This window comes from Colias philodice, chromosome 25 (assembly GCF_061535455.1).
Source record: "Colias philodice isolate Cphi_HAF_F1 chromosome 25, ilColPhil1 Martin Lab GWU primary, whole genome shotgun sequence".
Taxonomy (NCBI): Eukaryota; Metazoa; Arthropoda; class Insecta; order Lepidoptera; family Pieridae; genus Colias; species Colias philodice.
The window spans coordinates 8,184,035-8,197,007 of record NC_143110.1 but is presented as its reverse complement, the minus strand read 5'-3'; the positions used below and the strand labels follow the sequence as shown (position 1 = coordinate 8,197,007).

General features: G+C 32.7%; 1 protein-coding gene across 1 annotated transcript in view; it reads right to left on the bottom strand.

The window, feature by feature from the left end:
• nvy (CBFA2/RUNX1 partner transcriptional co-repressor nervy) overlaps window positions 1-12,973 on the bottom strand; it is a 60,772-nt gene that overhangs the window by 19,296 nt on the left and 28,503 nt on the right. Inside the window, exons 3-5 of the mRNA XM_089710922.1 lie at window positions 4,297-4,404; window positions 3,728-3,894; window positions 3,280-3,426 (exon numbers count right to left, since the gene is read on the bottom strand). Coding sequence (XP_089567048.1) covers window positions 3,280-3,426; window positions 3,728-3,894; window positions 4,297-4,404 — 422 coding nt within the window. The remainder of the gene's footprint in view (window positions 1-3,279; window positions 3,427-3,727; window positions 3,895-4,296; window positions 4,405-12,973) is intronic.

Sequence of the window (12,973 nt, the reverse complement as noted above, 5' to 3'; positions counted from 1 at the left end):
ATAGTTTAAAAAATAACGTTAAAATAGTATTCAAAAGTCATTTTAAGGGCTTGGTCTAGTAGTGCAAACAAATGCATCCTGTCATCCTATATGTAAATAATACAAATGTACTAAGGGAAAGTTGCTCCACTTAATTTTTAAAAATTAAATCATTCGTATGCATAATTTAATATTCGTAATAAGTACCAAAAATGACAATTTGAAACAATTTTCGTGAAAATTACACCGGGTGATTTTTTTTTATCAGTACACAAAATTTGCGAATACTTTCTATTGATATCTTCAACTTCATGTTTATATAACTGATCAACTTTTACAAAGAAATTTGGACGAAATATAAAAAAAATAAGCTTTCCATACAAAATGCATAACTCTATACATTTTTTTCGACCTAAGTTTCTTAGTGAAAGTTGTTCAGTTTAAAATGTAATGTAATGTTTGTGTTAAAAAATTATAAAATAGAAAAATACGCAAATGAAAACAAAAGATATTTATTTCTGACTAGCTTCCGCCCGCAACTCCGTCCGCGCGGATGTCGGTCTTCGCGTCTTCTACAGATTTATTATATTATGTATAATATATAGATTTATATTGATAAACCTATAAATCTTTTGCTAGCATTCTGATGCTTTATCGGTTGCACTGGATTGATCTCTTTTTCAATCGCTTGAATGATATAGGATGGGTCCTTGATGGGCATCGAATGCTGAAGTCTCGAATCAATCAATTCTGACAGTAGGCAATTTATGTAAAATCTTGATAATGGTCCATCATTTTATTTTGCCTAAACGTTACATAATTTTTTATATACCTATTCTATTTTTAACGAATGATTCACTCCAGTCCAAACAGCAAATAAGCAGACTTCTGCTTCTGCAACGTTTAGTTGTCCCTGAATTTGGAAAAAATAGTCATGATTCTTATCTATGACAAAAGTGTTATTTTTTGCATTGTATTTCAAATATTATTTTTTTTATTTTTAACCGCATCTTCCGCATTCATGTCTTTTGCCGGAATTAGACATTTAACTTCTACTAGTCCTATTTTCCCTTTTTGATATGGGAGTGTATAAAGTAAATTTTTTAGATATTTCTCGTTATACTTTTAAAAAGTTATTATTGTCATTTTGCTCATTAGGTAAAGTTATTTCGATATCAGTTTTAAGTTTTTTGATACCTGCAATAATAACGTCATAATCGCCTGCACATACTTAACGATTACACCCTGTATACAATCCACCATCCACATTCATAATGTTTTCCTGTCCTCCTCTCCTTTACGCTGTTCACCGATACATTTTAAATGAGTAAATCTGCTACCACTGAAGGATGTTTCATTGTGATCAGCAAATTTTCACCACTGTTGTCGATTATTTGTTTTTCATTTTTAATCAGCAATTCATCATCAGTTTTGTTTTTTGCAGATTGGTGATGTACCCTAACAATACGTCGAAAAGGGAAAGCATCAACGAATTATCGTTTTCGTCCTCTTTTTTTATTCTTCGCGTCTCTGTTACTTGTGTTTGTTTAGTTCTCAACACCCACTGAATTTTCTATGTTATTGTGATCTTCCATTACATCTGAGTTTTGATGATGTGATGATAATCCATTCGTTTTAATATTGGTACTAAGAGTTGGTGGACTAAACTAGAAATGGCGGACTAAATTTGTCAGCGCGTCTGTAAGATCAGAATATAAAACCAACATCCTGTATTTAAGTTACAAAATTAATAATCAAACAACATGCCGCTACGTTGAAAATGACTAGAAGAAAAAATTAAAACACCTCGGATCAATTTTGAAGTAAACAAATCATTTTCCCCGTATGGGGATTTCCCCGGATGAATTTGGGAAGTTCAAGTTCTCAATACAAGTTTATATTATATTTCGTATTTCTCAAACGAAAAATAAACATTTTTGGAACTTCAAAAAAAATTATATTATAAGAAAATTTATGAGATTACTTTAGTTTTAAAGAAATATACATCCCTTTACTGACACCCCGTAAAATAAAGAAATTGTTGCCAATCACCTTTGCAATCTATTTGGTTTCATTAACTTTATGTTCGAAGATAATTTTTTTTCTAGTAGTTACACGCGTATTTTTTTCGTTTATTTTCCATATCGAAATCAAATGTTTAAAAATACGAATATTTGCACAAAACTAAGATAAAAATAATCAATTAACAAAAATATTAAATTTAATGAAGTAGAGCAACTTTCACTTCGGTATGAAGGAAAATCGAGCGTAGAGCACACGTCAGAACGCTCCGGCCCAAGGAGCGCGACTAAAGAAATTCGCTAGGATTTTTCCTAATTATTTTAAATATTTTTTTAATATTTAAAGAATTATCAAAATTCAAAAAAAAAATTTTTTAAAGGATTAATACTCATTGGTCTTCAACCAACTCGAATAAATTAATGGAAAAAATAACTTTTAGCAGTATTTATCAATAGATTTTGTAAGGCAAAAAATGGGAAATTTAATGAACTTATAACGTTCTAATTAGGAAAATCATAAGTTTTTCGGCAATTGTATTCAGCAGTTTTTAATAACGACTATATAAGGATAATAATGCGCTGATCAGATTGTATAAATTGTAATCGGTTGCAACGTAGTGAGTGCACAAACTTAGCTCGAAATGATTTTGGGGGAAAGAGACTTATCTTGAAGGCCTGATTAAGGTAACATAAAGTAACTTTATAAATGTGAAAAAATTCACGCGCATTGCGTATATAACACTAATTGATAAACAAGAAAAAAAAAAATTCAGTTTATCATTTAATTAGCCGGGAAAAAATTGTCAAATAACTTGTTGAAAACGCAATTTTGCTAGACTGCAGCCTTAATGCTAATTTTTGCACAAATTGAAATTATTAAAAAAAATAACTTTTTTTGTATCAGAGATTATGCCCGTCTGTCTGTCATTTAGCTTACATTAAACGGCGCTGTTTAATTAAGAGCCTAGGCTATTAATGAAATAGCTGATTGAACTAATTGTAATATATTTTATGTATGAACTTATCATTGTACATAAAATTTTGCTATTCACTTTTAAACGATATTATAATAGCTAATATAAAAACTAGCTTTCCGCCCGCGGCTTCGCCCGCGTTTTCAGAGAAAACCCCGCATAGTTCCCTTTCCCGTGGGATTTCCGGGATAAAACCTATCCTATCTCTCAAGTTGGATCGAACTGCACATGGTGTACCCAATACCCATGTTAATAACTTATAAGTATATTTATATGTGCATGTATACATGTATGTATGTACGAACCAGTTTCCCACGCCGTGCCCTCGCGTGCAAGTCCCTCTGCGCGAGCGGCAGTAACGCCCGCAAGAAGCCGGGCACACTCGCCCGTAGAGGGTAATTCGTACATTCTTGTACTCCTGATTGGAACTCTTCTATGGTTACTACGCCAGCCTGGGTGTGGATAGAAGAAAAATTTTTGACAGGTACAATTTGAAATGATGACTGATGATTGACAGGTACAATTTTAAATGCTGAATTATGTAGGGTACATTTTGAAATGCTGACCTATATTTGACGGACTGTCAGTTTGTACGGATAAGATTCATACATTTTAAAATTACCATTTGTTAAAAAAATCCAGTTTATATATTATATCTAACTTAACTGATAATATTTAATGATTCTGACGTCATGTGTTTCATATTCACAAAATATTTTAAACAACTGTTATTTCCTAAATTCCATAACTCACCACCAAATTAAATATAAGCTGTCGCACCCTCTCCCCCGTGTCAGCGCCCACGTCAGCCGCGAACTGCTGCAGCGCTGACAGGAACTTGCGCAAGCGCTGCAGCGCGGGCGCGCCGCGGGAGCCCTCGGGGAGTGGGGGGGAGAGGGACTCCGTGGAGGATAGGGCCGCTATAGAGGTAAAATTAAGCGATGTTTATTTTTTTTGTTTTTGTTTAAAAATATGTATGAATTTTGTCAAAATTATGTAAGTATTATGTTTAAAATAGTCGGTATTTTTCATCAATATTTGCTTTGAATTAAATCGTACCGTAGCTTAACAGAGTAGCAAATTTAATCAAATTATCATAATATTTCAATTTCACAAATTGTTACCGATAGTAGGTACCTATTTTCTACAATATAATAACTTGTAGAGTCAGTAGTTTTTGCTGGATAATTAACACTGTTTTTTTAATCTTTTAACTTTATTTAATTTCATGCAAAGTTCAACATCTATTTACGGATGCTTTTCATTTTGATTTGTAACTCGACTACTATTAGTAACTGAGAAATAAATAATTCTGCTATTACCTGTGGTACCGTTATTCTGTGGTGGGTTAGGACTTGGCGGTCCAGGTGTAGGTGAGGACCTGGCTTCCTCCTGCTCTGGCGATCTACGCTCCTTTCCTGATGTGGTTGCTACAACAAACATCAACAACAACAATCATCATACATGAATATATTTATAAGAAGTTATGCCAAAATTCTTATCGATTTTATTTATGCATAGTTGTTCAGACTTTTAAGCCTGGTTCGACAATACTTTACAGTGGGTATATGCTACGTAGTAACTTATAATAATAATCTGGGGTATAGATTTGCGACAGTGTGATAAATGGAAAAAGTGCACTTATGATTATGCAGCTCTGCTTCCATCAAGTGCAAGATAAGCCGTCATTTTCAAAATCCTCGTCGACTTTATTATGGACAAGTGATCATTTTATATGAATCTAAGCTGATTTTTTTATCACCGAGAATCGATCCCAGAACCGTACGTTCAAGTGTTAACCACTGTACCATGACGTCGTTCATAATATAGATGCTTATATACATATATCATCAATATAATATCATATAAACGTCCAATACCAGAACGTGATCCCGCATTTCACAATCGATTTACTAATATTGACGCCTTGGAGTGTGCTCAACCTGCATTGATAAAACCTTACCCCTTGTGTACTAGACTATTATCCCGTTTCTGTTCGAGATAATAGAGCTTTATGTCAAACTTAGTAAGAGAACACGAACGGCTTTACCAGGGTCCAAGTATTTGGTAAGATTCAGAGATACCAAAATCGTCGCCTTACTCCATGACGTGACGGTATTGTCATGACGCGACCTTGAAATTTTACTCTCAACGCGCCTAAAGAAGTTTCACTTTAATAAATAAATAATACATAATGTAGTTTTCTATCTTTGATATGGTTTTTGAGTTTGTCCCCTAAAACACACTGACAAACAAACATTTTCTTTACTTATATTAATCTAGATTATGCCTAGACGAAACCATAAAGCGTAGCTAGTTATATAAAAATGTATATCGTAGGTACAGACTACAGATTTTAAGTGACCCCTGATGAGTTTCGTGTGCTTGCATAAACAAACACGCTAAATCGACATTGAACGCAAATTGATTGTAATTCGGCTTAAAATATTTAATAGTATTACGGATTTTTTAGAAGATACTCGATTGAAGGATAATTGGATTTACAAATAAAGTAAAGGAAGAAAATTCCTAGCCATAAATTAAAGATTGGCAAAAAACAAAACCAAGTTTAAATAAAACGACATAACCTATAACTCTATGTGTTTTTCAAACAGTACACTGTTTAATATTGTAAAAATTTAATTTTAAACTACCACTTATAACTTCTCAATATGATAATCATTAGTGCACTTTCCCTATTTAAAATATGAGATAGATATCCTGGAAGTTAGAAAATAAATCTAATATCCCATCACCAGAATTTTAACATGAACATTCAATTTATTATTTGATTTTCGCATCACAATTAAGGATGCTCATGAAATGTTATTTAAACTTTGACAGCTCAAAATTAAGTTTTAAATAAAGGGATAGCAGTATAAAATTGTGTATACCTAAATGTTGTGGAGGACAGATTGTAGAGCAGGTCCTTTCCTTTCTATTCTGTTAATTGATTTTCTTTACGAGCAAAATTATTGGACATTTAATAGAATGCTCATTCACCTACTATGTCAAATTATTTATGTAAACAGGCGTAGAGCATTCTTTCGTTGTTCTTAGTGCGTTTGAAAAGATTCTATGCAATGTTCTTTTGAACAACAATGAATACGAGTTTTCGTTTAAACTAAAAGACCACCAAAGAATGCTCTTGCTCTAGCTCCAGCTCTATGTTCGTTTGATGTAAATTCACCGTTAGTGTGTACCGATAACTAATTGAATACATGTATTACCCCCTTTATATCATTAAATATAATAAACTGGAAAGCTTGAAAGAATTCATGCAGCATCGATGTATGTTTGTCACTTTTTTACACGAAAATAGCTGATCGGATCTGTATTTAAAATACATATATTATAGTCCGGGAGACACGTCACGCGAGTAATGCCGCTAGTTGTAACTAGCTAGTTGTGCTAGAATCATTATTAATTATATTAAGAACTTACACATAATTGTATTAAATATATCAATCAAGAAAAGCTTACAAGTGAGCCAAATTTCTGTATTCTGATGGAAAAAGCAAAGTCCTGCTGATGACAGAATAAATAAAAGTTTAGTAGAGCTAGTGGTGTGCCAAGTGCGGCGCGCGTGCCGCCGACATGCCCTCTGCTGCCAGTGATGTGTGGTGTTATCGACTGTCGATGATTTTATTATCCTTTGATCGTTTCTCTGGAAAGGCTTTTGTGCTATAATGACCGAATGTTTATATGTAAGTAATCTAATCGATTTATATGGTAAGTAAATGTTACTGTATTGGTAACTTTATATTATATAGTAAAAAGAAGTACCTACCTAATTACCAATAACGTTTTCAATAATTAGAATGCTATCATTATAATATAATATTTCTATTACCAATATTTTTGTGCGACTTTAAACTGAAATAGTGCCGCTTATAATGTTTGAAATTTGAATGCTTATTCCACTAGCTTTCGAAGTACTTTTGATCGTTTCACCTTTCATCTTTAGTCATCTATCTTCCATTCACAAAAATCATACCATAAAGTCGCTCAGTTTCTACGTGAAATAACGACAAACAAACAATCAAGCTTTCGCATTTATAACATTAGTAGGGATAAGGATAGTAAGGATATGTTATATCGATATTGATATGATCACATCACTACTCGTTATCGAGTTGGCTGCGCGTGGCAGACACCTCGGGGCGGCTTTCATCTCGCAATTACTACGAAAATATTTCGTAATCATTCCGTTCAATGATATTGTACTATCTGTTTGTTTGTCACTTCCTTTTGGGTTTTGCAGTAGAGCAGTGTACCTACAGCAAGTTAAATTAAAAAATACATTGAGATGGTTTCAGTACACAGAATGGCCGTAATTGAATTTGTTTCGTTTTCTTAACGTTAAGTATATTTATTATTTTAAAAAATGTTTATTTTCAATTTAAAGTTGTGTTGATCGTGATGCTCTTTTTACTATACCTATTATGTTTGTTGAATTCCTTAAATTTATTGTATCTTGTATATTACGCTACATGTGTATTGTGTACCTACCTATAATTGAAGTTTGTTAAAATTTATTAAATTCGACTGCTGTCTGCTACGAAAATATTATAACAAATCAATATTTTTATATAGGTACATTTTCAGTCTAAAATACAAGTAGTTCCTGTTGTGTAAATCCATTTATTTAAGTTTATTTCACAGCAATGTTTTAAATTATGCACATTGTGTTATTACCATTTGAATTTTATGGAAAATCATTCCTTCCCGCCCTTGCTTGTATATGATTTTACCCTTAGGATTTTACCGCCAAAATTCAAATGCATTTGCCATCAGCTTGCTACAGCTGTGGCTGTCGGCGCCTCGGGGTTGTAAGAAAGAGATAACTATAGCATGTGATATTCTGTATTCATAATTATTTTTCAAATTTTCAAATAATCTAAAATAATTTGTTTTAATTGTAATCGCAATGAAGATATTTTATATTAATTGGGCAATGTGATTATTTGTTTTTAATCACTTTAGTTATGTGACTGATAAAAATATAACATTTTGGTTATAGTTTTTAAAAATATAACCAAAATGTTATATTTTTATCAGTCACATTAATTTAGATATGGTATAGATATATTATTAAGGAAACACCTTCTTCAGTCAATAGAATGCTAAAACACAAGCTCATAAATAGATATACCTATTCACTTAATATTATATTTTATAACAGATAATAATATGATATAATATATTTAGTTATAGATAGATATATAGATATTTTATATAATATATTTAGTTATAGGCTTGATCCCACAGTCAAACTGCATGTGCAGTTTTGTGGGACTTAGACTTAAGTTATTGTAATAATTTGTAAGAATAATTTCAATAAATAAATAATGTTTTTTCAGAAGCACACACCCAAGGACGAAGGATATAAAGATGAAAACAGAGATGGAAATAGGTACGTACCTAGTAATTGATTTATTTCCACACACATGTATTTTAACAATATATCGACCAAAAAACCTAAAACCTAAAACTGCAATATAAAAAATTAACAAAATAATAATAACACAAAAATTGAAAAAAACTTTTGTTTAGCGAATTGTAGACCGATGAGGTCACTAACTCACTAAGCATATGCCAATTAATTTGAACCCCTATACACAACAATATTTAAATGAATAGCTTTATCGAAAATCACTTGCAAGTGGTTGGTACTGTTTTGACACTTTGATGGGTTGCCGCTCCAGACTGAAGCACCCTCCATGCCTCTACATGACTTATAGCGGTCAGTATCTAGGTATATATTGTTAGAATAAGATGACCAACAAAATAGATTATCCGAATATTATAAATCTATACTAATATTATAATGCTGAACAGTTTTTTTGTTTGCATTTCAATTCTATCAGGGCTATGATAATTAATAGCGTGATCAGACTAATAATCCATGAGTCTGATCACGTTAAGACCGATAAGAGCGGAGCAATACGGGTAAAACCCCAGTGCACAGTTAGTGTGTTATTAATTAAACAAAAAGCCAAAATGTTTTTCAAGAAAGAATACCAAACATACGTATATTATCCATCCATCCTTACATTTTTTCCCTTTAATAGAAGGAGCATATATACGACTAGCCGCTCCGTGCGGTTTCACCCCCGTGGCTCCTCTCCTGTTGGTCGTAGCGTGATAGTATATAGCCTATAGCCTTCCTCGATAAATGAGCTATCTAACACCGAAAGAATTTTTCAAATCGGACCAGCAGTTCCCGAGATTAGCGCGTTCAAACAAACAAACAAACTCTTCAGCTTTATAATATTAGTATAGATTAGCAAGACTAATTTACAGTACCTAAGTACTTAAATAAAAACATACTGAACAGCTTTATTTACCTACGCGAAAAAAAAAATGTTTCAGTGGTAGAAAATAATTTATGACGTTAAATTATAGTTTCCAGGCATAATCGATGTAGAGGGTTTTGTTTATTTATCGTTCACGACAACTAACGTTATTAATCATAATAAAGAATAGAACTGTGTACGTCTGTCACGTTATAATAAAATATCAGTTCTATAGAATATTAATTAATTAACGGTTTATACCTGCGTGACTTTTCCATAAATCATCATGCCTTATTTTCTATTACAACAGTATTTCCGAAAAATAGGAAATTTTCGGAAATATCTTTCATATTATAAGCGTTTTTTGACTTAGACCTAAAATAGCAGAACTATTTTTGCAATATTACGGAAAGCGACCATTTTTAATTTAATACCATGTTCATTTGAAGCAAAAATTACTACTTTATGATTTAAACGTAGTAGCTGTTTATCGATTTAACGCCGTCGGTATTTCTAGGAACCCAGAAATCGTGCACAAACAAATTATAAAAGCAAAATCAAGAAAAGTGAGGAGCAATGATTGCGTAGGAGCGTTTCTGCCTCATGCTAGCGACAGGCGCACAAAAATGTACCGTAAATAAATTACTGCGGCCGTCAGCTACAGGTTATAATTTATAATGTTGCTTTGACCGCGTTATAAATCTTTAACAATGTTATTGCGTTTGACGCGGATAGCTTGTACTAATATTAATGTAGTTAAAACTTACGAACTTTACATACAAAGGACTTTGACTTAGATGTAGGTAACTACATTATGTTGCGTGTATTTTCAATTTACAGTCAAAGAAAATTGATATCAGCTGTAAAGGTTGCCTGAAAGTCAACGCTACGGAGCTGCAATTTCTTTTGCAATTTGTATTTTTAAGTATCTATCCATACTATAATATTATAAATGCGAAAGTAACTCTGTCTGTCTGTCTGTTACTCAATCACGCCTTAACTACTGAACTAATTTGCATGAAATTTGGTATAGAGATATTTTGATACCCGAGAAAGGACATAGGATAGGTTTTATCCCGGAAATCCTACGGGAACGGGTTTTTCTTTGAAAACGCGGGCGAAGCCGCGGGCGGAAAGCTAGTACCAAATAAACGTAGGTACCTATTTGAATGTCTTGTCTTTCCTTTGATTTGTCTCCTTCACGTCACATAGGATAGGAGTGATGTTATGGTATGATTTTTGTGTTACGTCAAGAACTAAACAGTAACATAAGCTACTTTTACCACAGTGAAACATCTCATTCCTAAAAAAATTTCAAAAGACGACACAGACGCTGCAGGAATGTTAATAGCTATATAAATATACCTTAAAACATTTGATAAATCGCCGTCTACACAAACATTAAACATATACAATCATCTATGCACAATAATCGATGAGGGGTGTTTGTGGAGCAAACAGTGTGAATTATCCACCGTGGGAACGTACCGGCTGGACTGAACATGAGTCGTGTCGTGTCGTGTCGTCGTGTCGTAGTCGTGTTGGATAAAGGAATTCTTTCTTTGTGTATAGATGATTATTGTGTCTGGATGAGGTAAAGAAGGAAAAAAAAATATGGAATGCTCAAAGTATGGTGAAACAGCAAAGAAAATTAGTTGAAATATCTAAGTATATCTACCATAAATATATCAAATTTTCTTCCACTATTTCACTTCTTTTATGCTCATTTTGTTATAAAATTGTCTATGCTTTAAAAAAATAATAGTAATGTATTAATTTCGATATAAATAAATTACAAGCCATCGATTTTTTTATTTACTGCGAAGGATCTAACTCGCGTCAATGCATTAATATTCCTAATTGACAGAATGTCAAATAGCTGTTATAGTATTCATTCATTTGGAATGAATAATTGTGTGATAATGCTCACCTGTGTAATAACTACCTTTATGTATGATGTTTTATCGACTACACCTCTTGAAAATGTTTGTAGCCTAGGAAGAAGATCTAGCTTTACTTCGATTAAACTCAAATTTTTGAAGTGAAACTTGGCGATGAGAGTAAAATACCGTCACGTCATGGAGTAAGGCGACGATTTTGGTATTTTTAAATCTTGCCAAAGAAGTTTCACTTCTGACACATGTGCTCGATACATACGCTCTTTTTTGTGTAGTTTTAATGTTTTGTGCATTTTAGTGTTAACATACTTTTATTAAATAACAATAGAAACTTTTTCTTGCGTGATTAATATCGATAAAAAATAATAATACAGTACAATGATGGTCATATGTTTGAAATAGAAAAATATGAAAACCAACGGGTCAAAGCTATAGTGCATTATTAAATATTGATACAAGTACATCGAATTCACTGAAACTGCTCACAATTTTAGCGTTTACTTTCAACAAATACTCTTTATAAAATCGTTCATTTCCACAGATATACGGTGACTAGAAGCGACTATAAAAACAATTTTTGGTACATGTTTAGGCAAGTAGATGAACAGTTCTATACCTATGTGAAATTATTAATTGTTGTTTTCCAAAGGGGATAGAACCTAAGCCTTCTTAACACGCATGCAACTTGTACATACAATTATCTACATATAATTTAGTTACATTTTAATATGTTATTCGTGAAAATTTTGAAAAATTTTTGAAGATAAGTAGCTGTCACCTTTTCACTGCATCACCATTTAACTAATTTGCGTCCCGTTGCTGTACCGATGACTATGGGCTCTACTTTTGATTCCGGTCAACCCATACGAATCGACTCCTAGTGTTTTATACAACTGAAATCTGCATTTTTTCAAATAAAGACTATTTTTGTTTAAGCTTAGTCTTTATTATTAGACCTGAATCCTAAAAGTTTTCAATAAGCCTAAAATCAAGATAATTCGATCTCCCTGTACCATATCTAGTAACCATACGTCTAAAAGCCGTCCGTGCCTCGCACCGACGTCGTTAGATTATGATCACCGGTTGCGCTGTTCCCACTGCCTACCCTGATACATTATTCCATTTAGGGTGCCTACATAGGTAGCTTTTATTACTAATGTTTATCTATTATGGTAGTTTTTTGGTTCGTTGCTATGTAATTATAGGTTTACTAGCGGTCTGCCCCGGCTTCGCCCGTGGTACCTACATGTTTAAACTATCCTATCTCTCAAGTTGGATCGAACTGCACATGGTGTGCGAATTTTATTATAATCGGTTAAGTGGTTTAGGAGTCCATTGAGGACAAACATTGTGACACGAGATTTATATATATTAAGATGTCATTTGATGTAGAGCGTTGTGAAAAAATAATTTTCATGATATTTACATGTTTAAAATGTATTCGGCATATAACTTATGTACATTCTATTCGTTATGTTTGCTAATATTTATGTATAACGATAGTTTTTTAGTTCGTTGTTATGTAATTATAAGTTTTTATCGTTTGATATAGGTCCGCGCTTTTTATAACAATGAATTTTCAAATGTACGTAATTTTCGATTCGTGTTCGTCAAATTGACGGGAAAATTATTAAACAAAAATGGGCAAAGAATGTTGCACTTTGGATAAATATTAAATTTTCAAGCTGCTTGCCAAAGGGTAAACCAGAACCCTGTTACTAAGACTTCACTGTCCGTCTGTCTGTCTGTCAGCAGGCTGTATCTCATGCACACTGATATTTAGACGATTGAAATTCTCTTCA